This window comes from Brachyistius frenatus, unplaced genomic scaffold (genome assembly GCF_029030835.1).
Source record: "Brachyistius frenatus isolate BFR_SWC_R1_liver_20210118 unplaced genomic scaffold, ASM2903083v1 Contig_37, whole genome shotgun sequence".
Lineage (NCBI taxonomy): Eukaryota > Metazoa > Chordata > Actinopteri > Embiotocidae > Brachyistius > Brachyistius frenatus.
The window spans coordinates 2,687,865-2,705,000 of record NW_027210636.1 but is presented as its reverse complement, the minus strand read 5'-3'; the positions used below and the strand labels follow the sequence as shown (position 1 = coordinate 2,705,000).

At 46.3% G+C, this 17,136-nt stretch overlaps 2 protein-coding genes across 3 annotated transcripts in view; one reads left to right on the top strand and one right to left on the bottom strand.

The window, feature by feature from the left end:
• The window catches only part of LOC138622685 (zinc finger protein 703-like), a 282,664-nt gene that overhangs the window by 34,080 nt on the left and 231,448 nt on the right, over positions 1-17,136 (bottom strand). The gene's annotated exons all lie outside the window — the stretch shown is intronic.
• tet3 (tet methylcytosine dioxygenase 3) overlaps positions 1-17,136 on the top strand; it is a 36,207-nt gene that overhangs the window by 10,177 nt on the left and 8,894 nt on the right. For both annotated transcript variants that reach the window (XM_069701632.1, XM_069701631.1), the window contains 4 exons: positions 5,567-8,528; positions 11,120-11,210; positions 14,465-14,558; positions 15,521-15,729. In XM_069701632.1, the coding sequence (XP_069557733.1) occupies positions 5,615-8,528; positions 11,120-11,210; positions 14,465-14,558; positions 15,521-15,729 (3,308 nt within the window). In that variant the 5' untranslated portion in view covers positions 5,567-5,614. The remainder of the gene's footprint in view (positions 1-5,566; positions 8,529-11,119; positions 11,211-14,464; positions 14,559-15,520; positions 15,730-17,136) is intronic.

The following is a 17,136-nucleotide window of genomic DNA, read 5'->3' as shown; positions in this document are numbered from 1 at the left end:
AAAACAAAGCCTTTATGTGCAGAAAACATGTAATGCAGCAGAACAAGTGAAGGGTGTGGGAGAGAGAGAGAGACAAGAGAGGTTGTTGTTTTTAGTTTTTTTTGTTTTTTTTTTCTCATTTGGTAAAGAGCTCTGCTGCAATGTGCCGTTTTCTCCCTCGCCCGCTGCTACCGGCGACTCTCCCCTACCGCTCGCTCTGTTTCTGCTCGCTCGCTGCACACTCCTCCATTGCATCGTACGTGCCCGCCGCGGCTCAGATAATGGCCTCTCGCTCTGCACACACTGAAGAGAGAGAGAGAGGGAGGGAGGGAGGGAGGAGGAGGGAGGAGAGGGGAGGGAACGAGAGACAGAGAGAGAGAGAGAGAGAGAGAGAGAGGGGAAGGTGGGGGCCAGCGAGGAGAAGCCTACTGCATGTGCAGTCAAGAGAAAGAACGAGGATATTGAAAAAGGGGAAGGGAGGAGCAGACAGAGATAATGAGAAAGGGAAAAGGAGAGAACAGAGAGCGTTTGGCCATAAAGAAAGAGGCGAGAGAATGAGGAGCGTGTGTGCCGTGCTGGGGGGAGGTGTGCGGTGTGTGCGCGGCCGGTGTGTGAATGCATGCGTGCGTATTTTGCCGTTCGCTGTGTCCGTGCGCCGCACGGGCTGGAAGGAATAAAAGAGGGGGATACGAGTCCCGACCGAGGGCCGGACGCGCTCGTTTTCGGGCCGCCGCCGCCGCCGCTGCTGCTGCGACCGGCGAGCCGAGTCTCATGCACCTCCCCGTCTCCTCTTCTGCTCCCCGCTCTCCGACCGGCAGCTCCGCCTGGACGTCCGGGACCGCGTAAGTAGCGCGTCGCCGGGCCGGCGTCTCTCTCAGCCGGCTTCGTATTGTCAGGGTCTCTTGCTTCGTGTTCCTGCTCGGCACGGCAGCGACGCGAGGGGTGGGTGGGTGGAGGGAGGAGGAGGAGGAGGAGGAGGAGGGGGGAGAGGATGGGCCGGGCGGGGAGGGCGGGAGGGGGTTGAGGGTAGGAAGAAGAAGAAGAAGAAGAAGAGGGAGGAGGAGGGAGGATGGGGTGGTGTTGTGTATCTGGGATTTAGGTTCAGCTGTCTACTCACAAGCTGCACTTAACCCCTTCACCACCACCACCACCACCACCACCACTACGCTCCTCGCACGCTTTGTCTCCTCCCTCCAGCTCCTTTTTCTTTTTTTTTTCTGCAGGGTCGGTGTTAAAGAGCACTTTAGGTTTGTTCTCTCACACACACCTGTAAAGGCCTCCTCCCGCCCCACCCTCCGGACTCCGGCGGTCTGGTCCACCCGGTTCTGCCAGATCTCGATCCGGTTAGGTGTGTTGATGTCTTGTGTGTCGAGCCTGTGCAAATACGTGCGTGTGTTGTTTGCGTTTGTCGTTTGCGCGTGCGACGCAGCGACACGTTTAAAGAGACGAAAAAGAGATGAAGATGCTCGGCTCCGCCGCGGCGTAAATATTTGTCGAAGCACGTGGTCGGGGTACGGTCGGTCTGTAAAGCGCTGCAGGTGTCAAAGCATGTTTCACCAGGAGAAAAAAAAAAACCAGAAAAAAAAAAAAAAAACCCAGAAGAAGTCCCGTCGAGGTCGAGTTCATACCACAACTCAGAGGAGTGGTGTTTGTTTTGTGCGCTGACAAGTAAAAGCCAATTTGTTGTAAATGTTCAGATGCTTTAAAGCCACGTGATGTCTCTTTCTGTGTGTGTGTGTGTGTGTGTGTGTGTGTGTGTGTGTGTGTGTGTGTGAGAGGAAAAGAGCGTCAGTTACGTGACTGATAGTGCGTGGTCGTGGGATGTTAGAGTTGTGCAGTGTTGCAGTCACTCTGTTTCAACACACTGCAGTTCTCATAACTGCCGCACACAACCCCTCCTCCCCCGCCGCCACCCCCCAACACACACACACACACACACACACACACACACACACACACACACACACACACACACACACACACACTCTCCCCCCGCCTTCCTCTTTCCCGTCTGATGCCACTGATAGTACAGACATGGGGCCTCTCACGTATTGCATGCCGGCTGTTCACCGCCACCCCACACACACACACACACACACACACACACACACACACACACACACACCCCACCTCCTCCTGGGACCCCCAACCAGACACCCAAGCGCAGAAGGTGGATTCAAAAGACCCGAGCACACCGCCTGTCCAGTAATTAGCCACTTCAAAAGGCTCATTTCAATAATATTCAAATGATGGGGAAGCTGGACGTTGGGCTCGCTTCTACAGTCGCACACTGACGGATCTACAAACGGATCTTCTTTCTGTTTCTCTGTCTGGAGGTGGTACAGTACTGCGGGGGCTCGTGTGTCTAAATTAGGACTTGCAGCTTTGTTGAGGTTAGTTTGTAAAAGAAGAAGTGTAAAAGAAAGAAAAAAAAAGGACATATGTATGTCATGACATAACATTATCTTAGTTCAGGTTTTGTTGTGTCTTCTGACAGAGAAGTGCTATGTTGAAGCATACAGTAGCTGCTTGTTGGACTGTTTATAGTAAATACACAGAGCAGTTTGACATTTAAACATTGTGTGCAGGCTTCCTGCTATGGGGCTAACACAACCAATGTATTTATGTAGTGACACTGCCCATTGTTTTCCTCTCCCAAGCGCCATTTAGCGTGTTGGGATACACTGTGCAGCCACAACATGAACTCTGTCAATGATTTGTGAGCGTGCCCTTGGATTATCTTTGTTTGCTGTTCGTCTCCAGACTCATTTAATTATAATCTACGAGGAGCCAAACCTGCATGGGCTGAATAAATGTTTGGCAAGTTAACATCTGAAGGATTCATGTTAATTCAAGATTTTGAAGCCAGAGACAAATTTAGCAACATTGCTTTTTATTTGACCATTTTCACACTGCTGCGGTCCAACACACCCTCAGGCAGACTAGAATAAACAGCATACTTTGAAAAAAGTAGTCATGTGGTGCTGTTTTTAGTGTAACCAGTAATGTGGTGACTGTCCCAATTCTGACTTCGACAGAAAGTGATATGTGTGGCTGCGCTGATCAAGTCCTGGTGAATGTGTCCTCTGAAAAAAAACCATCTAAACCTGCTGAAATAAAAATATTTCCTTAAAAGTTATTTTAGCTCAGAACACGAAGAAATGATTTGTCGAATCTGTAGTTCTTAAAATTACATGTTTTACTAATGTATACTAAGATAAAAGGAGGATAAAAATTGAGTCCTGTGCTTATTACAGCAAAGCCGTGCAAAGAAAACGACACATAGCGACTACTGAGTGAGAGCTGAACGTTTTTGGGTGCTTTCACTCCTACCTTGTTTAATCCGGACTTTAGGACTTTTCAGTTTGGTCTGAACCAAAGCAGCAGGTGTGAAAGGTGCCTTGAACTAAAGTCCGGACCAATTTGGTCCGACCAAAAGAGGTCAATCGAAGTGAACCATGGTTCGGTGCGTTTGCAGGTTTTGAATGTACCGGACTTTCAGGCCAGTTACATGAAGTTGAGCCCGGCTATCGTCACCCATTAAACAATAGAAGAAGAGACAGAAGCAGAAGACAAAGTAAATATCAACTGAGGTAGCACAGAAGAAGTATTTAACAAAAATACAGAACTTGCAACGTATTTTCTGAGAGCAACATATGTGCTGGTAGTAATGCCATAATAATAAAAGTATAATGACAACGTAGCAAATCTGCTCATTCATTTTTCTCCGTTCAAACGAAGAAGGCTACCAACCCGAATTGACAACGCGGTGAAGCCGGACACGCGTCCGTCTACAAACCAATCAGTATCAAGTATAGGGAGATGCAGCCACGTAGGTAATGATGACACGAGGTCGTTATGTCATGCAAGGGTCTTTGAATTGCAGTGTGAAACCAAAACTACCCAGATCGAATGTATACGAAGTAACAAAAAACATGACACCATCGTTTCGGACCTTGGTCCCGACTTTCAGGTGTGAAAACACCGTCAGTGCTTTATGATAGTTTACTGTATCTCTGTCCACTGCTTGACTTGCAGCTTTTTTTGTTGTTTCCGCCATCAATTCTCTTCGACTTTGCCAAGCTTGAGAGTCTACATTATTGCCTTCAATCACTTGGAGCGTCCCTAAAGGGTGACTTGTGATGTTCTATGATGTTTCTCCTTCCTAAACATTTCTAAAGAAGTTCAGTCAGGTTGAGGTCTTTTCACTGCTGAGGAGAGGCCACGCGGGTCGAGTCACACCTGAATATTCCCGTCACTTTTCTCACTTCATCATCTTCTCATGACGATTGAACATCCGGGGGGTTAAATATTTCATTTATCCTCCAAAATTCCTCTTCTTTAGAGTGTTTCTCTGAATGTGACGTTCATCAAATGTTGTGTATCTCCTGGTTGCTTCACTCAGAGCAAAGTGAGAGAGTTATAGCCTCGTGAATAAAAGTTTGTCAGCGGCTTTCCCTCACTTCACTGTTTCACAAAGAATTCCAGTATTTTTAGCTCCATCCCTCATCGTTGGTTATCTCAGATAAATCTTATGACTGTACTTTTACCATCTGGGGTAGTACGGTATGATCTTTCTTCAGTTGGCTTCATATCTGCTCTTTATCTGTTAGACAACAGATTATCTTAGCGTGACATACTGATCTTCAGATATTCAACGTTTTCCATTTAAGGTCTTATTTTGGGGGAGTTTTTTCAGGGGTTTGTGATAATAGGATTACAAATGAGTGAATGTAAATTTGTACTGCAAACATTTGGACGGTTTGTTTAGCCGTAGTGTGCTCTTAAAATCATTTTTCAGCAATGAAGGGAAGTCTTGGCTCAAAATGCAGTCAGTCAGAGTACTATGAGTAACTGAAACACGTGCTGTATTTCAATAGAAACAGGCGCAATTGCAGCAATAAAATTTTTTTTTTTTAAAAAGCAGTTGACACCATATTATTAGCATAAACATGTTATAATCAAATGCAGCATATCTGTCTTTCTAAATCTATATATTAAAACATTTGATTTATTTCATGCTTCTTCTCTACATAAAGCTAGTTTTGTAGTTTTATGTGTTTTCATCAATAAGCTGTGAAAGAAACTATGCAAATGGATTTGTAATTTATTTCCTTCTCTCATCAAAGTGTATGTAATGCACCACCTCTGCCACAGTTTGAACTCCCACTCCCTGCTTTGCATAGCCCAACTGATCTGGAGCACAGCGTCCATTTATAAACGACTATGAAGCCATGTCATATGACTTCTGACTTGCCTGACAAAACGCTTGCCTGTTGTGAAATAACTCCACTGAATAATGGAAGCTTGAATTCAGTTTTCCTACTGACTTGACCCTGCAGCACTGTGTTATGTATGTGAGAGGTGGGAGGGTAACTATGGATACGACCTGTGAAGACGACACTGTGCTACTAAGCCGTTTCTATGTCGAGTTGGAATACAAAAGCAAATTACAAATTTATTTCAAAACTAAGCAAACATGGACATCAGGTCATGAGTTTAAAACCATTCCTAGTGTTGTTTTGCAAGTCCGGAGTTTGTTTGTTTCTTGCAACCTCACTGACCTTTCTCCATATTTGTCTTTCAGACTGTTCACAAAGTCACTTCAGTGGATGGCCCCAGAAGTGGAGGCCAGATGGAAATTGGGTCACATGACCGCCTCCAGGAAGGCGCACTGGGCCTGGAACTGGCCAATGGGGTGAATCGCTACCCTAACGATGATGAGGCATCTATGGAAACAGAGCAGCAGAGGGCAGGAAGTGTGCCTCCGAGGCAATGCTGGGTGCCAGGACATGGGAAGGTCAGTGACACCCAACAACAGCAACCATGTTGGAGCAGCGGCAGCGGTACGACCCCTGGGAAACCCATCCACCATGCTGACGTGGAGGATGCCCACAATCTGGTGGCTTTTTCTGCTATTGCTGGCTCCTTGCCTCCTTCTTCCTCCTCCTCCTGCCTGCTCGTGCAGCCTAACACGGCCCAGCTGTATGAGAAGTTTACCCAGGAGACGGATGGTGGGGGGGCCCATGCCAGACTCTCTGCAGGGCCGCCTGAGGGAAGCTGCCAACCTCCAGAAGACCTGGACACCCTGCAGACAGCACTGAGCCAAGCCAAACATGGACACAAGCCCCCCAACTGCAACTGTGATGGTCCAGACTGTCCAGACTACCTTGAATGGCTGGAGAAGAAGATTAAGTTAGCGACCAGCGAGGAGCAGGGATCCTGCAAAATGGCCGATACCTCCCCGCACTTACAGCCTCACCTACATCAACTCCATTTGCAGCATCACCCTCAGCCCTACCAACAGGTGAATGGGGGTCACCATCTGTCTATTTCATGCTCCCAGCAGCAACAGCTAATTCAAGGCCGTCAGCCAGACCATGTGCCCTGCCCCAAACCACCAATCCCTTGCTCTCCGCAGGTGCTATCCATCGCCAAGGAAAAGAACGTCAGTCTTCAGACAGCCATCGCTATAGACGCCCTCACCCAGTTATCTGGCATCAGTCCACATATTGCCGGTTCTCCAGGTCAAATGTTCTACAGAAACAACCTCCACCAACACCACCATACCCAGAACATCCCATCTCAGCCTCCCAATGGCACTGGCTTGATCCCATCCTCTCCTGGCATCCATTCATCCTCCTCACGCTCGCAGTCCGTCCCTCCAGGACTACACACCAGCCAGCAGGCCCCGGCGTCATGCGAGCACCACAGGCCCCAGTCCCAAGGCCATCCACCCCATGCTGCCCCTCTCCCATCCTCTACCTCTCCCTTCCCGGGTCAGGGAAAACCTCCAGGGTTCAGCCCTGTTCCCCAGCAGCTGCAGCAGGGCTCAGGCAGAGGCTCCGAGCATAAGAATCCGTGGATGTGCGTGAAGTCGGAGCCCCAGTCTCACTTCGCCACTGCACCTCATAGCGGCTCCGACCCCATGTCAGAGCTCAAACAGTTGCTCGGTGACACCAGCGGCAAGTTCAGCAGTGCTCCTTTCAAGCTTCCAGTTGCACATCAACTCGGCTTGAACCAGAATGGGGGTATCCAGGCCCAGGACAGCCCAGCGTTGGTCAGGATAAAACAAGAGTCAGACTCCGCGGAGCACTACCATCACACTGCCTCCATGGGACATTACGGCATGGCTAACGGTCTACAGCACGGTCAGCTCTACCCGGGCACTCCGCTGTCTCCTGGCCAGGCGGCCATCAGCCACTCCACTCAGGCAGCTCTGCAACAGCACCTTCACTACAAGAGGAACCTCTTCTCAAACCACTCCTCTGGCTTCGGAGCACCGGGCCCACGTGCACCTCTGGTTTGCCAAAACTTGAAGAAATGGTGGCCGCAGATGGAGCCAGAAGGTTTGCTGCATATGGTCATCAAACAGGAACCCAAGGAGCCCAAGAAGAAAAAAAGCAGCCAAGGGTCTCCCGTCATCAAAGCTATGAGTGGGATGTTCACAGGCCCTCCGCTCCCCAAACCCAAACAGATAGTCATCAAGAAGACCAAGCAGAAAGCCTCCATGCCAACCTTCTTGCCTCAATCTCAGATCTCCATACAAAAACCACCGGTCCTCATGATGGACAGAGCCCCCGTCCTGAGCGGCCTGCAAGCAGGTTCTCTCCCCTCTCTGCCCCGCCACAGTAACTTCACTCAGGCTGCTGCTGCTGCAGGCCTCCCTGCCCCAGCCCAATCTCAGGTATCAATTCCCAACCCCTTACTGACTCCCTCTTCCACTGCTTCTACTTCGTCGGAAAACACTCCAGCTCTTGTGGGCCCTCTACCCCCACCTGCGATCCCTGCAGTCCCTGCTATGTCAGAAGCAGCAGGCAGCCTGGCCTCCAGTAACACCAGCACCACCACACCTGTGACCTCCACGTCTCCATCCAGCACCTCAAAATTACTCATCAATATCGACCCGAAGTACGAAGAACTGATCCGCCAGTTTGAGGCTGAATTCGGGGACTCGGCCCCAGAGGCATCTGCCAGTCAGCCCATGGAGGAGACGGCTACAGCCTCTAATCCAGGGAGTCAATCCCTGATCAGTCCTCAGGACCTCAGTCCCACATCCACCTCCCAGTCGGTTCCCTTAGTTCCGAGCACTCAAGCCAGCTCCACGCCTCATTCAGACAAGCAGGAGATGGAGGTCAGCAAGGATGAGTCAGGGACCCAAAGGGAAGCACCCTTGAGCCAGGCATCCACAGAAAGACCCACGGAGAAGCAGTGTGACAGGGCCCCTTATGTTTCTGGACATCAGGAGGCCACTGTGGACAAGCAGCAGCAGCAGCAGCGGCAGCCCAGAACGTTGGAGGACACGTTCAGCATGCCTTGTTCTCCGCTGCCTAAACGCATGAAGATCGAAGCCTCGGGTGACATAACAGTCCTGTCCACCACGTGCTATTCTGAGGAGGACACGCCGACTAAGGACAGCCTGCCCTCTTCTCCGTCTCTCAGAGGCTTCCTAGAGTCTCCTCTGCGCTACCTGGACAGCCCGACCAAGAGCTTGCTGGATACGCCTTCCAAGGATCTGCAGGCCGAGTTCCCCACCTGTACCTGCGTGGGTAAGTCTATGCATCAGTGCCTGTCGAAGCTTGTGTGGTTGCTGTCCATCCACAAGGTGAATTAGCACCTTTCAGTAATGTTTGAACAAATATCACACCACTTGAAACTCTACCCATTCATCTGTGAGTCAATAACAAATGTAAGTGATTCACTAAGTGCCATATAGCTGCAAGGGAGGGTAGATTGCATGTTTTGCGTGCTTTACTCTACTTATTGATCTACGTGGAGCCACTATTAGGTTTTTCATCCCCCTCTGCTGCAGCTCTTGTCTGGATGTTTGTTGACTGTCTCTAGGAGTGTGTGTGTGTGTGTTGCCAGGGTGTGTGGCCACAGCCATCCAGATTGCAGCAGAGTGAGGCAACGAAGGCAGGAACAATAGCAGTGGTGGCAGAAGGAGTCTTTTGTGTGGGTTTGGGTCTGGCAGGCAAGCAGAACACAGCCTTTGTTAGACAGAAAGGGGTTCAGTTCCGTAGTTTGGGTAGTACCGTGCTCATGTTATTCATTTACAGTAGAGTGGGTCGTCCTACAGTAGAAATGTATAATTTATTGATCATATTTAATACGACATATTTTGAATTAATAAAGAAAGATTGCATTTTTGTTAGCCTCAACAAGCACATTAGGTGGGTTTGGCCTTAGATACACCCGTGCTATTACAGTGTCCCTGTCCATGAAGTCATTTATTGATGACTCGGTATAGCAGAGTATGGCTGCTTTAGCTGCAGTGGGTAATAGTTCATTAACTTGGTGCAGTTACTAAATAATGAAAGACTGTGTTCTCAGGAAAGCTATTAAGAAATTACAACAGTTACTCGGTGTGAAACTGTAGGTCTATGAAGGATTAAGCTCGGTATACAAACCCTCGCTGTCCCTGAGCATCAAAGAAGCTGCACAGCAGGGGGAGAGCAGCTGCAGCAAAACACTTCCTAGCTGTGTGTTGTTACCGAGAGTAAAGACCAGCAGACAACTGGCCTTTAGAGAAAAGCTTGCTTACACACCACCCTATAAACTCCCTATTGGAATTAGACAGTGTCCAGCACACAGATATAGAGTATAGCCATGATCCACACACACACACACACACACACACACACACACACACACACACACACACACACACACACACACACACACACACACACACACACACACACACACACACACACACACACACACACACACACACACACACACACACACACATACACACAGGAATTTAGTCTGACTCCTCCACTTCCTGCCATGAGCCACACCCTGGTGCTTCCCTGCACCGGGAGGGAATGTGACCTCATATTGCCTCTGAACCACACACACACACACACACACACACACACACACACACACACACACACACACACACACACACACACACACACACACACACACACACACACACACACACACATCAGTGATTGCCTACATTTTAGATAATCAGCTAATAGCATGTAAATAATGTTGTTATTCAGAGTGTTTGCTACACCAGAGGAGATACAGAAGTGAGAAACAGAAGCAGGAGCGTGTTGTTATGTAGTTAGGTCTGACAGTCCTGTTTTAAAATAGTCCAGTAGAGTGTGACATTTAATGTAGGACACTTACAGCTGCAGGATCACATGCAAAGATCAGCACAAAAGTCATAGCATGTGGTTAACAACCGCAGGCATGCGTAGGTCAATGATCAAATGCGCTCACACGCTCGTACACAACATAAACACAGACGTAGACAACATGCACGCAGACACACCCTTACTCCCTATTAACACTCTTGCATACTGACTCATTCATCACTACCTCAAAAAAAGCTTCTGCTTTCCAAAGTGTCTCCCAACACACACCACACCCTGGAGTCACCCGGAGCCCGCTGTCTGCACTCGGGGAGGATGTTTCTGTGTTTGTGTGAACTGGATGTCGCAATCGGTCACACACTCTTACGCTTCTCAGATGATTTAGCGACAAAGAAAACATCATTGACCCCAAAAATACACCAGAAGACATCCGCTGTAACTTTAGTCTTTTTTTTTTTTCTTTTTTTTTTTTTTTTTACAAAAACTCTGCAACAAGTGAAACGAGCAAAGTCGAGCTTCGCTCCTCGCTGAAGTAAGAGGACTTTTTTTCTGTTAAATATTTGCAACTTGAAAGAGACACATTCAAAGAGGAAAACGCTCACTGGCTTCAAGCAGGATGTTATCTCGTAGCTGGTAGAATTGAGGCGTAGATATTTTAGTTTTTGTATTATTTGATCATTTGATGTGATGTACAAAAACATCTTTAAAACCGTAAAGTACTCTGCACCACGGAAGAACTGATAATACTGACTCAAACCTGATTTTACTGTCATGGTAGAAGAGTAAAATAGTTCATAGAGAAACACGTCTGATGCCATTCTGCAAATTACAAAGAGTTTTGGAAAAGTAATCGCCAAAAAAACACTACGTTATAGTATTTATTTGAAGGGACGGTGAATACACTGTTAGTAAGAGAATGAGTAAATTATTATAAGAGCATTATATTTTAATGTCTTAATTTGTCACAGCGGTTTTTCGAGTCCAGGTTTGTGTGGTCTTCTCACTGTGTACTGTCTCTGTTTTCCAAGAACAAATCCTGGAGAAAGATGAAGGGCCCTACTACAATCACCTGGGATCTGGACCTACTGTCGCCTCCATACGAAACCTGATGGAGACAAGGTGTGCTTCTCTTCTCTTCTCTTCTCTTCTCTTCTCTTCTCTTCTCTTCTCTTCTCTTCTCTTCTCTTCTCTTCTCTTCTCTTCTCTTCTCTTCTCTTCTCTTCTCTTCTCTCTTCTTTGTCACTCCCTCCTCCTCCTCCTCCCTCCCTCTTCCTGCTCCTCCTCACATTTTGTCCTCAGGGAATCCGTGACCCAGAATCCAGCAGGAGAAACAGGAAATATCAGCATCATCAGCATATCACAGACAAAGCAAGAAGCACAGGAGTAGCACCAGATGACAGTTGAGACCGGGAGGAAGGAGGAAGGAAGATGGATAGATATCAAATTGCCACAGAAAGACAGAGAAAAGATAAAGCGAGTGGAAGATTGAAAAAAAAAAGGAGGGGGGGGACAAAGATGGATGACTTTTTACTTGCAAATACTGCACACACACACACACACACACACACACACACACACACACACACACACACACACACACACACACACACACACACACACACACACACACATAGCTAAATTCACTCTGTCAAATTAAACAAATAATCTCACAATCGAATTGAAGATAAAATCTATGGTTTTATAAATGAGGCAAAAGATGACATTTAACATTAGCCTTGAGGCCTCTAATCCAATCCATGTCACATACACTGTAATCACTAAACCAATCCAATAAGCTGTCTTTGTCTGCAGTGCATCAGCACACTTGGTGTAAGAAAAAAAAGACAGAGCAGCAGAAGGGTCTCCTGCTTGTAATTTTAATAACCAAAGTGCAGCTGCTGCCTCCATAATGGAATTGTTGCTGTATCTTACATAAAACATAAAACTAATAAACTGTTGTTTTTTTTAAGGATGAATTTTGTAGTTTTGTCACTGCAGAGTGCAAATATGAAGCCTTCCATCCTTTTCTCAAAACTGTGAGCACAAACCCCCAATTTTTAAAACTACATTCACAAAACCTCTGACTCTTCTTGCAAAACCAGACATTCGCCTCAAAACAGTTTTCTCTGAAAACCAAACTATGTTGTCAGATCGTGCTCCGAGCCCGTCAGAATTAAAACACTACTGAGCAGTCATTGCGCGCAGCGTAAAAAAAGAAGAAAGCACAATGTTCGCAACAAAAAATGGACCATGTCCACTATGAGGGCCTCTTTGCTGTTGGGATTTCTTCAGAAATTGCTAATTCTTCATCTCGCCCCCTTCCTCTTCCTCCGCGTACCTCACACACTCTTCCTCTCCTAGTTTCTGTCCGTCGTTGATATGAACAAATTGTGTCTAACTGGGTGAAAATTGTTCACGGTTTTGCCGGAAGAGTGTGTGATTTAATAGATGGGTTCAGGCTCCTGATTATTTGGTTCAGAGAATGAAGTTTAGTGTTTTTAGCCATTTAGAAAAACTGTGACGGCACTGAACAATTGCAGTGAGGCACATTTATCTGGCTGCTGTTCACTGAGAGGCTGGATTTCAGTGGGACTGAGTGAGTGGGGGATGTTTGTCCACTTTTTTGTTGTTTGAGTGATGACATAAGACGCTCAGGCCCCTATAGTCACTAGCCGACCTTTGACTTACTCCTGACCCCGGCCGGCCAGCCCCGTGGTGATAGAGACCTAATCCCCTCCCATTTTTTCACCCACCTCGGGGTGATTCACATTCAGCGGGAGCTCCTTGTGCTCGCTGTCACGCCACATCGGCTCAGAGGCTGAAGCTTGCACAAAGGCAGGTATCAAGCCGGCGGGAGACTTGATAGGAGCTGTGAGCACACATCTGACAAGTTCTGATGACCTGCGTTAACCGTGGACCCGGTGCAACCTCCGACCCCCCGCCCCTTCGCCTTTTCCGACATGGACCACAAACCTGATAGACTTGAACTAATATAAATGACTCAAAAGATGATGCGGTCACATGTCACAAACACCAGAAATGTCTGCTGGAGGAGGCCCCGGTGGCCGGCGAGGTGCAGAAGCCGGCGGGTTCTGGTTTACTCTGCCGTGTTTCTGTGAATCTCACCAGACCCTTGTGAACAACACACTCCTCGCCAGCTAGAGCTGCTGAGGTTGGCCCGTCGTACAGTACGGTACACTGCTGCTACCTCAGACTGCTGTAGGCGCAGAGACGACAACACGGGTTTAGAGCAGCGCAGTCAACACAAATAGGTGACGGTTCAATAGTCGTGATGATGTCAGTTGTGACAAAGAAACCAAAGATTAACGTGTCAACAACTGCATTGTGTGTCTTGTTAACGGTCGGAATCAGCTGATGAGCTGCTGTTTAGATGTTATCAAGTGGTCATGTGTTGTCTTAGGATTTGAACAGTGTGGACAATTTGTTTTTATCAGCAAGCATTTGGCCAAGTGAATTTGTTTGATCAGATTCTTCGGCTCAGTATAAATTAATAACTTCAAACTTTTTCCCGCGTTTCGATGTTGAGTGTTTGATATTCGTATTGCAACAACTGAAATTGCTTCGATGCTACTGAAAAATGTTTTGACATTTTGTACCAGTTTACAAGTTTTGCTCCCATTTATGCAGAATTAAATCATCATCAGCCTCAGTAGTATTAGTATCATCGACTTGAGCAACACACCCATGTCGATAAAAATACTTAAATATTATCTTATTAGGACACCTTATTTTTTTAAACAATTCTGTCTAAGTTGTGTGCGCTGCAGTAAGTGAAGGCTCGGATCTACATTGGGATGCGAGGCATTCAGGGAACATCAGTAAATTGTAGAGTCTGCCGACATATGTCAATTGTAGCTCCAGAAAACAACCTGCATGAAGAGTTAAGATTTTGACCCTAATGTGTAACATATATTTCTTTTTCTCAAAGTGGATTTAACAAGTCATTTATCGCTCAGAAACCGGAATTGAAGTCAAGGTATTGGTACCAGTAACAAACTTTTTGAACGGCACCCAGGTGTGTTAGTTAGTTTAAGCAGATGAGGAGCGTGAGGCCATCAGCTTGCAGTCAGGTGAAGTCTTTGTGGTGCGCTCAAGTGCAACATGTGCGGCTTCAGGAAACAACAATGCAAAGTCAGCTTATGTCTGCAACAGACCTCTGAGGTTGGCTCGGAGGCCCTCAGGGTGCTGACACACAGAAAACACTGCAGCGTGTGTGTAAATGCAGGATATTAGAGAGTCAGGTTGATGTGTGTGAGTCCTTAAAGTCAGACTTCAAGGCTCGAAGCCATTCAGACTGTACACTCTGGACGTACACTGAAATAACTAAACTGTTTTTTTTTGTGTGCGTGCAGGTATGGAGAGAAGGGGGATGCCATCCGGGTTGAGAAGGTGGTGTACACAGGCAAAGAGGGAAAGAGCTCACACGGATGTCCTATCGCTAAATGGGTAAGTAGCATGAAGGGGATGATAAGTACTGGCCTTTGGAGAGACTTGATAGTGTTAAGGTCTCTTCTTTTTTCTTTTTTTTTAAGAGAGTTTATGTTTTAAAAGAATGTCTTTGAAAAAGTTTCTTAAAACTTTCAAACATTCGTGAGTTCAGTCGGTGCCGGATTGTGTTCAAGTGAAAAACAGAGAGGGTGGTGTTTGTTTTCGCATGTTTGTTCCACATGACAACAACGACAGCCAATCAGCAAAAGATTTATGCAGTGTGTGTGTGTGTGTGTGTGTGTGTAATGAGGTGTCCTGGGGAGACACATAGGGCGAGTTTGTCATCCACAGTGAGAAAACCAGCAGGAGGTCTCACAGTAACGACTGGCCGGCCTCCCCCCTCGCAGTGTCACCCTTGACACATCCTGCTAATGACTTTATGGATTCAAAACAGCCATTTGACTGAGGGAGGGTGACTGTGTGTGTGTGTATATATATATGTTGGAGATTTGAAGTGTGGAAAGCGGGCGTGCACATATACATTTATTATTTTCGGTATGAAACAAAATATGCTGAATATTTGTGTTTTTTGCCCATCAGTGTATTTTTATAGTGTAAAAATGGTCTGATCTATGTGTGAAATGTACCGTATACCAGTATCTGTAGTGTCAATAACTCTTCAGGTAAATTGATTTGACCAATATTAGATTTAGGATTGGTATTTAGTCGCCGAAGCAGGTCAGATTTCAGTACAGGTGTTAAACATCCTTCCAAAATAAAGTGCTTCTCATTGTGTCACACGTGTAGAAACAGCATATTTATGTGCTGGAGATCTGCTGGAGACATGTAGTAACTACAAATAAGAAAATTGTAGGATTTGCGGCATTTTATTCTAGTTATACGTAGCTCTGTATTAAAATCAGAGAACTTTTGTGAGGAATTAAAAACTGAAAATCATCAGAATCTTTGTTCCTCGTCAGGTGTTCCGTCGGAGCAGCGAGACGGAGAAGCTGCTGTGTCTGGTGCGCCATCGCGCGGGCCACCACTGTGCCAACGCCGTCATCATCATCCTCATCATGGCCTGGGAAGGAGTCCAGAAGGGCCTGGCTGACAAGCTGTACCGGGAGCTCAGCGACACCCTCACCAAATACGGCAACCCCACCAGCCGACGCTGTGGCCTCAACGATGAGTGAGTCACGGATGGCCAGTTATGGCACTTGTTGTTCGAACAAAGTTGGTGAATGAGCCAACAACAGGCAGCCTGTGTTTTTCAGGATTTGATCACATCGCTGCAGCTTCACTGCATTAAGGATTGGCATTTCAATACTATTCGATATTTGCTAGAAACTAGCAGACTGTTAATAAAAAAATAAAACAACTCCCCACTGCAGACAGACAGAAAGAGTCTCACACCATAAACTGAGGCTCGACAAATGCCATCAACTCTCGCTTATGACAAAGCTGATGGGAAACATGTGTTTAGTTTCATCTTTGAGGCGAGGACTGTTGTTTGTCTGCATGTCTAACATCACATTTCCATTTGGCATTGCTGTGGTAGACTTATGATACGCTAGCTTTACCTGTTTTTGTAGTTTGCACTGCTCTCTGAACTTTTTCGACAGTTGCGGTCTTCTTTGCATGTTTCTGCTGTTTGTACTGTAGTATCTAATCTCACAGCAACACACACGTTTTAACTGTAGCCTGGGAAAGTGTTCTTCTCCTCCTTTTGATGTTTGATAATAGATAACAGCTTTTAGGTACATTACTGCCACCTGCTGGTGGTGTTAATGCGTTACAACTAGAAGCAGGTTAAAACAAGGGAAATAAGACTTCATAAGAGTCACATAAATTATTTGATTTATGACTTTTCATGACCCATCCCTGCATGCATGTTGGGTATATTGGTCATAGAGAAAGAGAGGGAAGAGTTATTTTTGAACCATGTGCCAAACTGTTTTCTCTCAAAGAATCATATTCAGGAAGAATATAACACCAAATGAAGTAATCTAAAAATGTGGTTGGTTTTACAGACCAAACCAAGCAGCTGAGGCTCAGTGGCCTTATCATGTGGGATTAAAAAGGCATAGAAAAGTTTACAAACTTAATTATCAGACAAAATAATAGCGCATGCCCAAAAACAAAATAGTGTATTAGTGTTTCAGATGATCAGTGTACACCTTTTATGTCATACATGTCTGTGTTCACTTTGTACCTACTCCCATAATTAACCATAAATAGATGTTAACACGCTTGTTTAGATATAAACCGGCTTTGGTTTAGATATGAAAACTACTGAACTCTATTAGGATGAGAAAATAAGTCTTACTTCCTTCTTAACCCTCCAACGGCTTCGAATCAGCCTTTGTGCTGTTACAATAAATGTTTTCTTTCAACTCTATTTACCTTGATTAATACAAGGTGTGCATTGCACGGTGCATACACAAAGTTCAGATAAAATAAAAACATTTCAAGAAATAAAAGCTTCTTGAAACATTTAAGACGCTATGAAACTTTTAGCAAATGTCCTCACTGACATTTCTCTCGCATATAAAGCCCGCACACATCGTGTATGACTGAAGCTGAGCGTGTGCTCGCT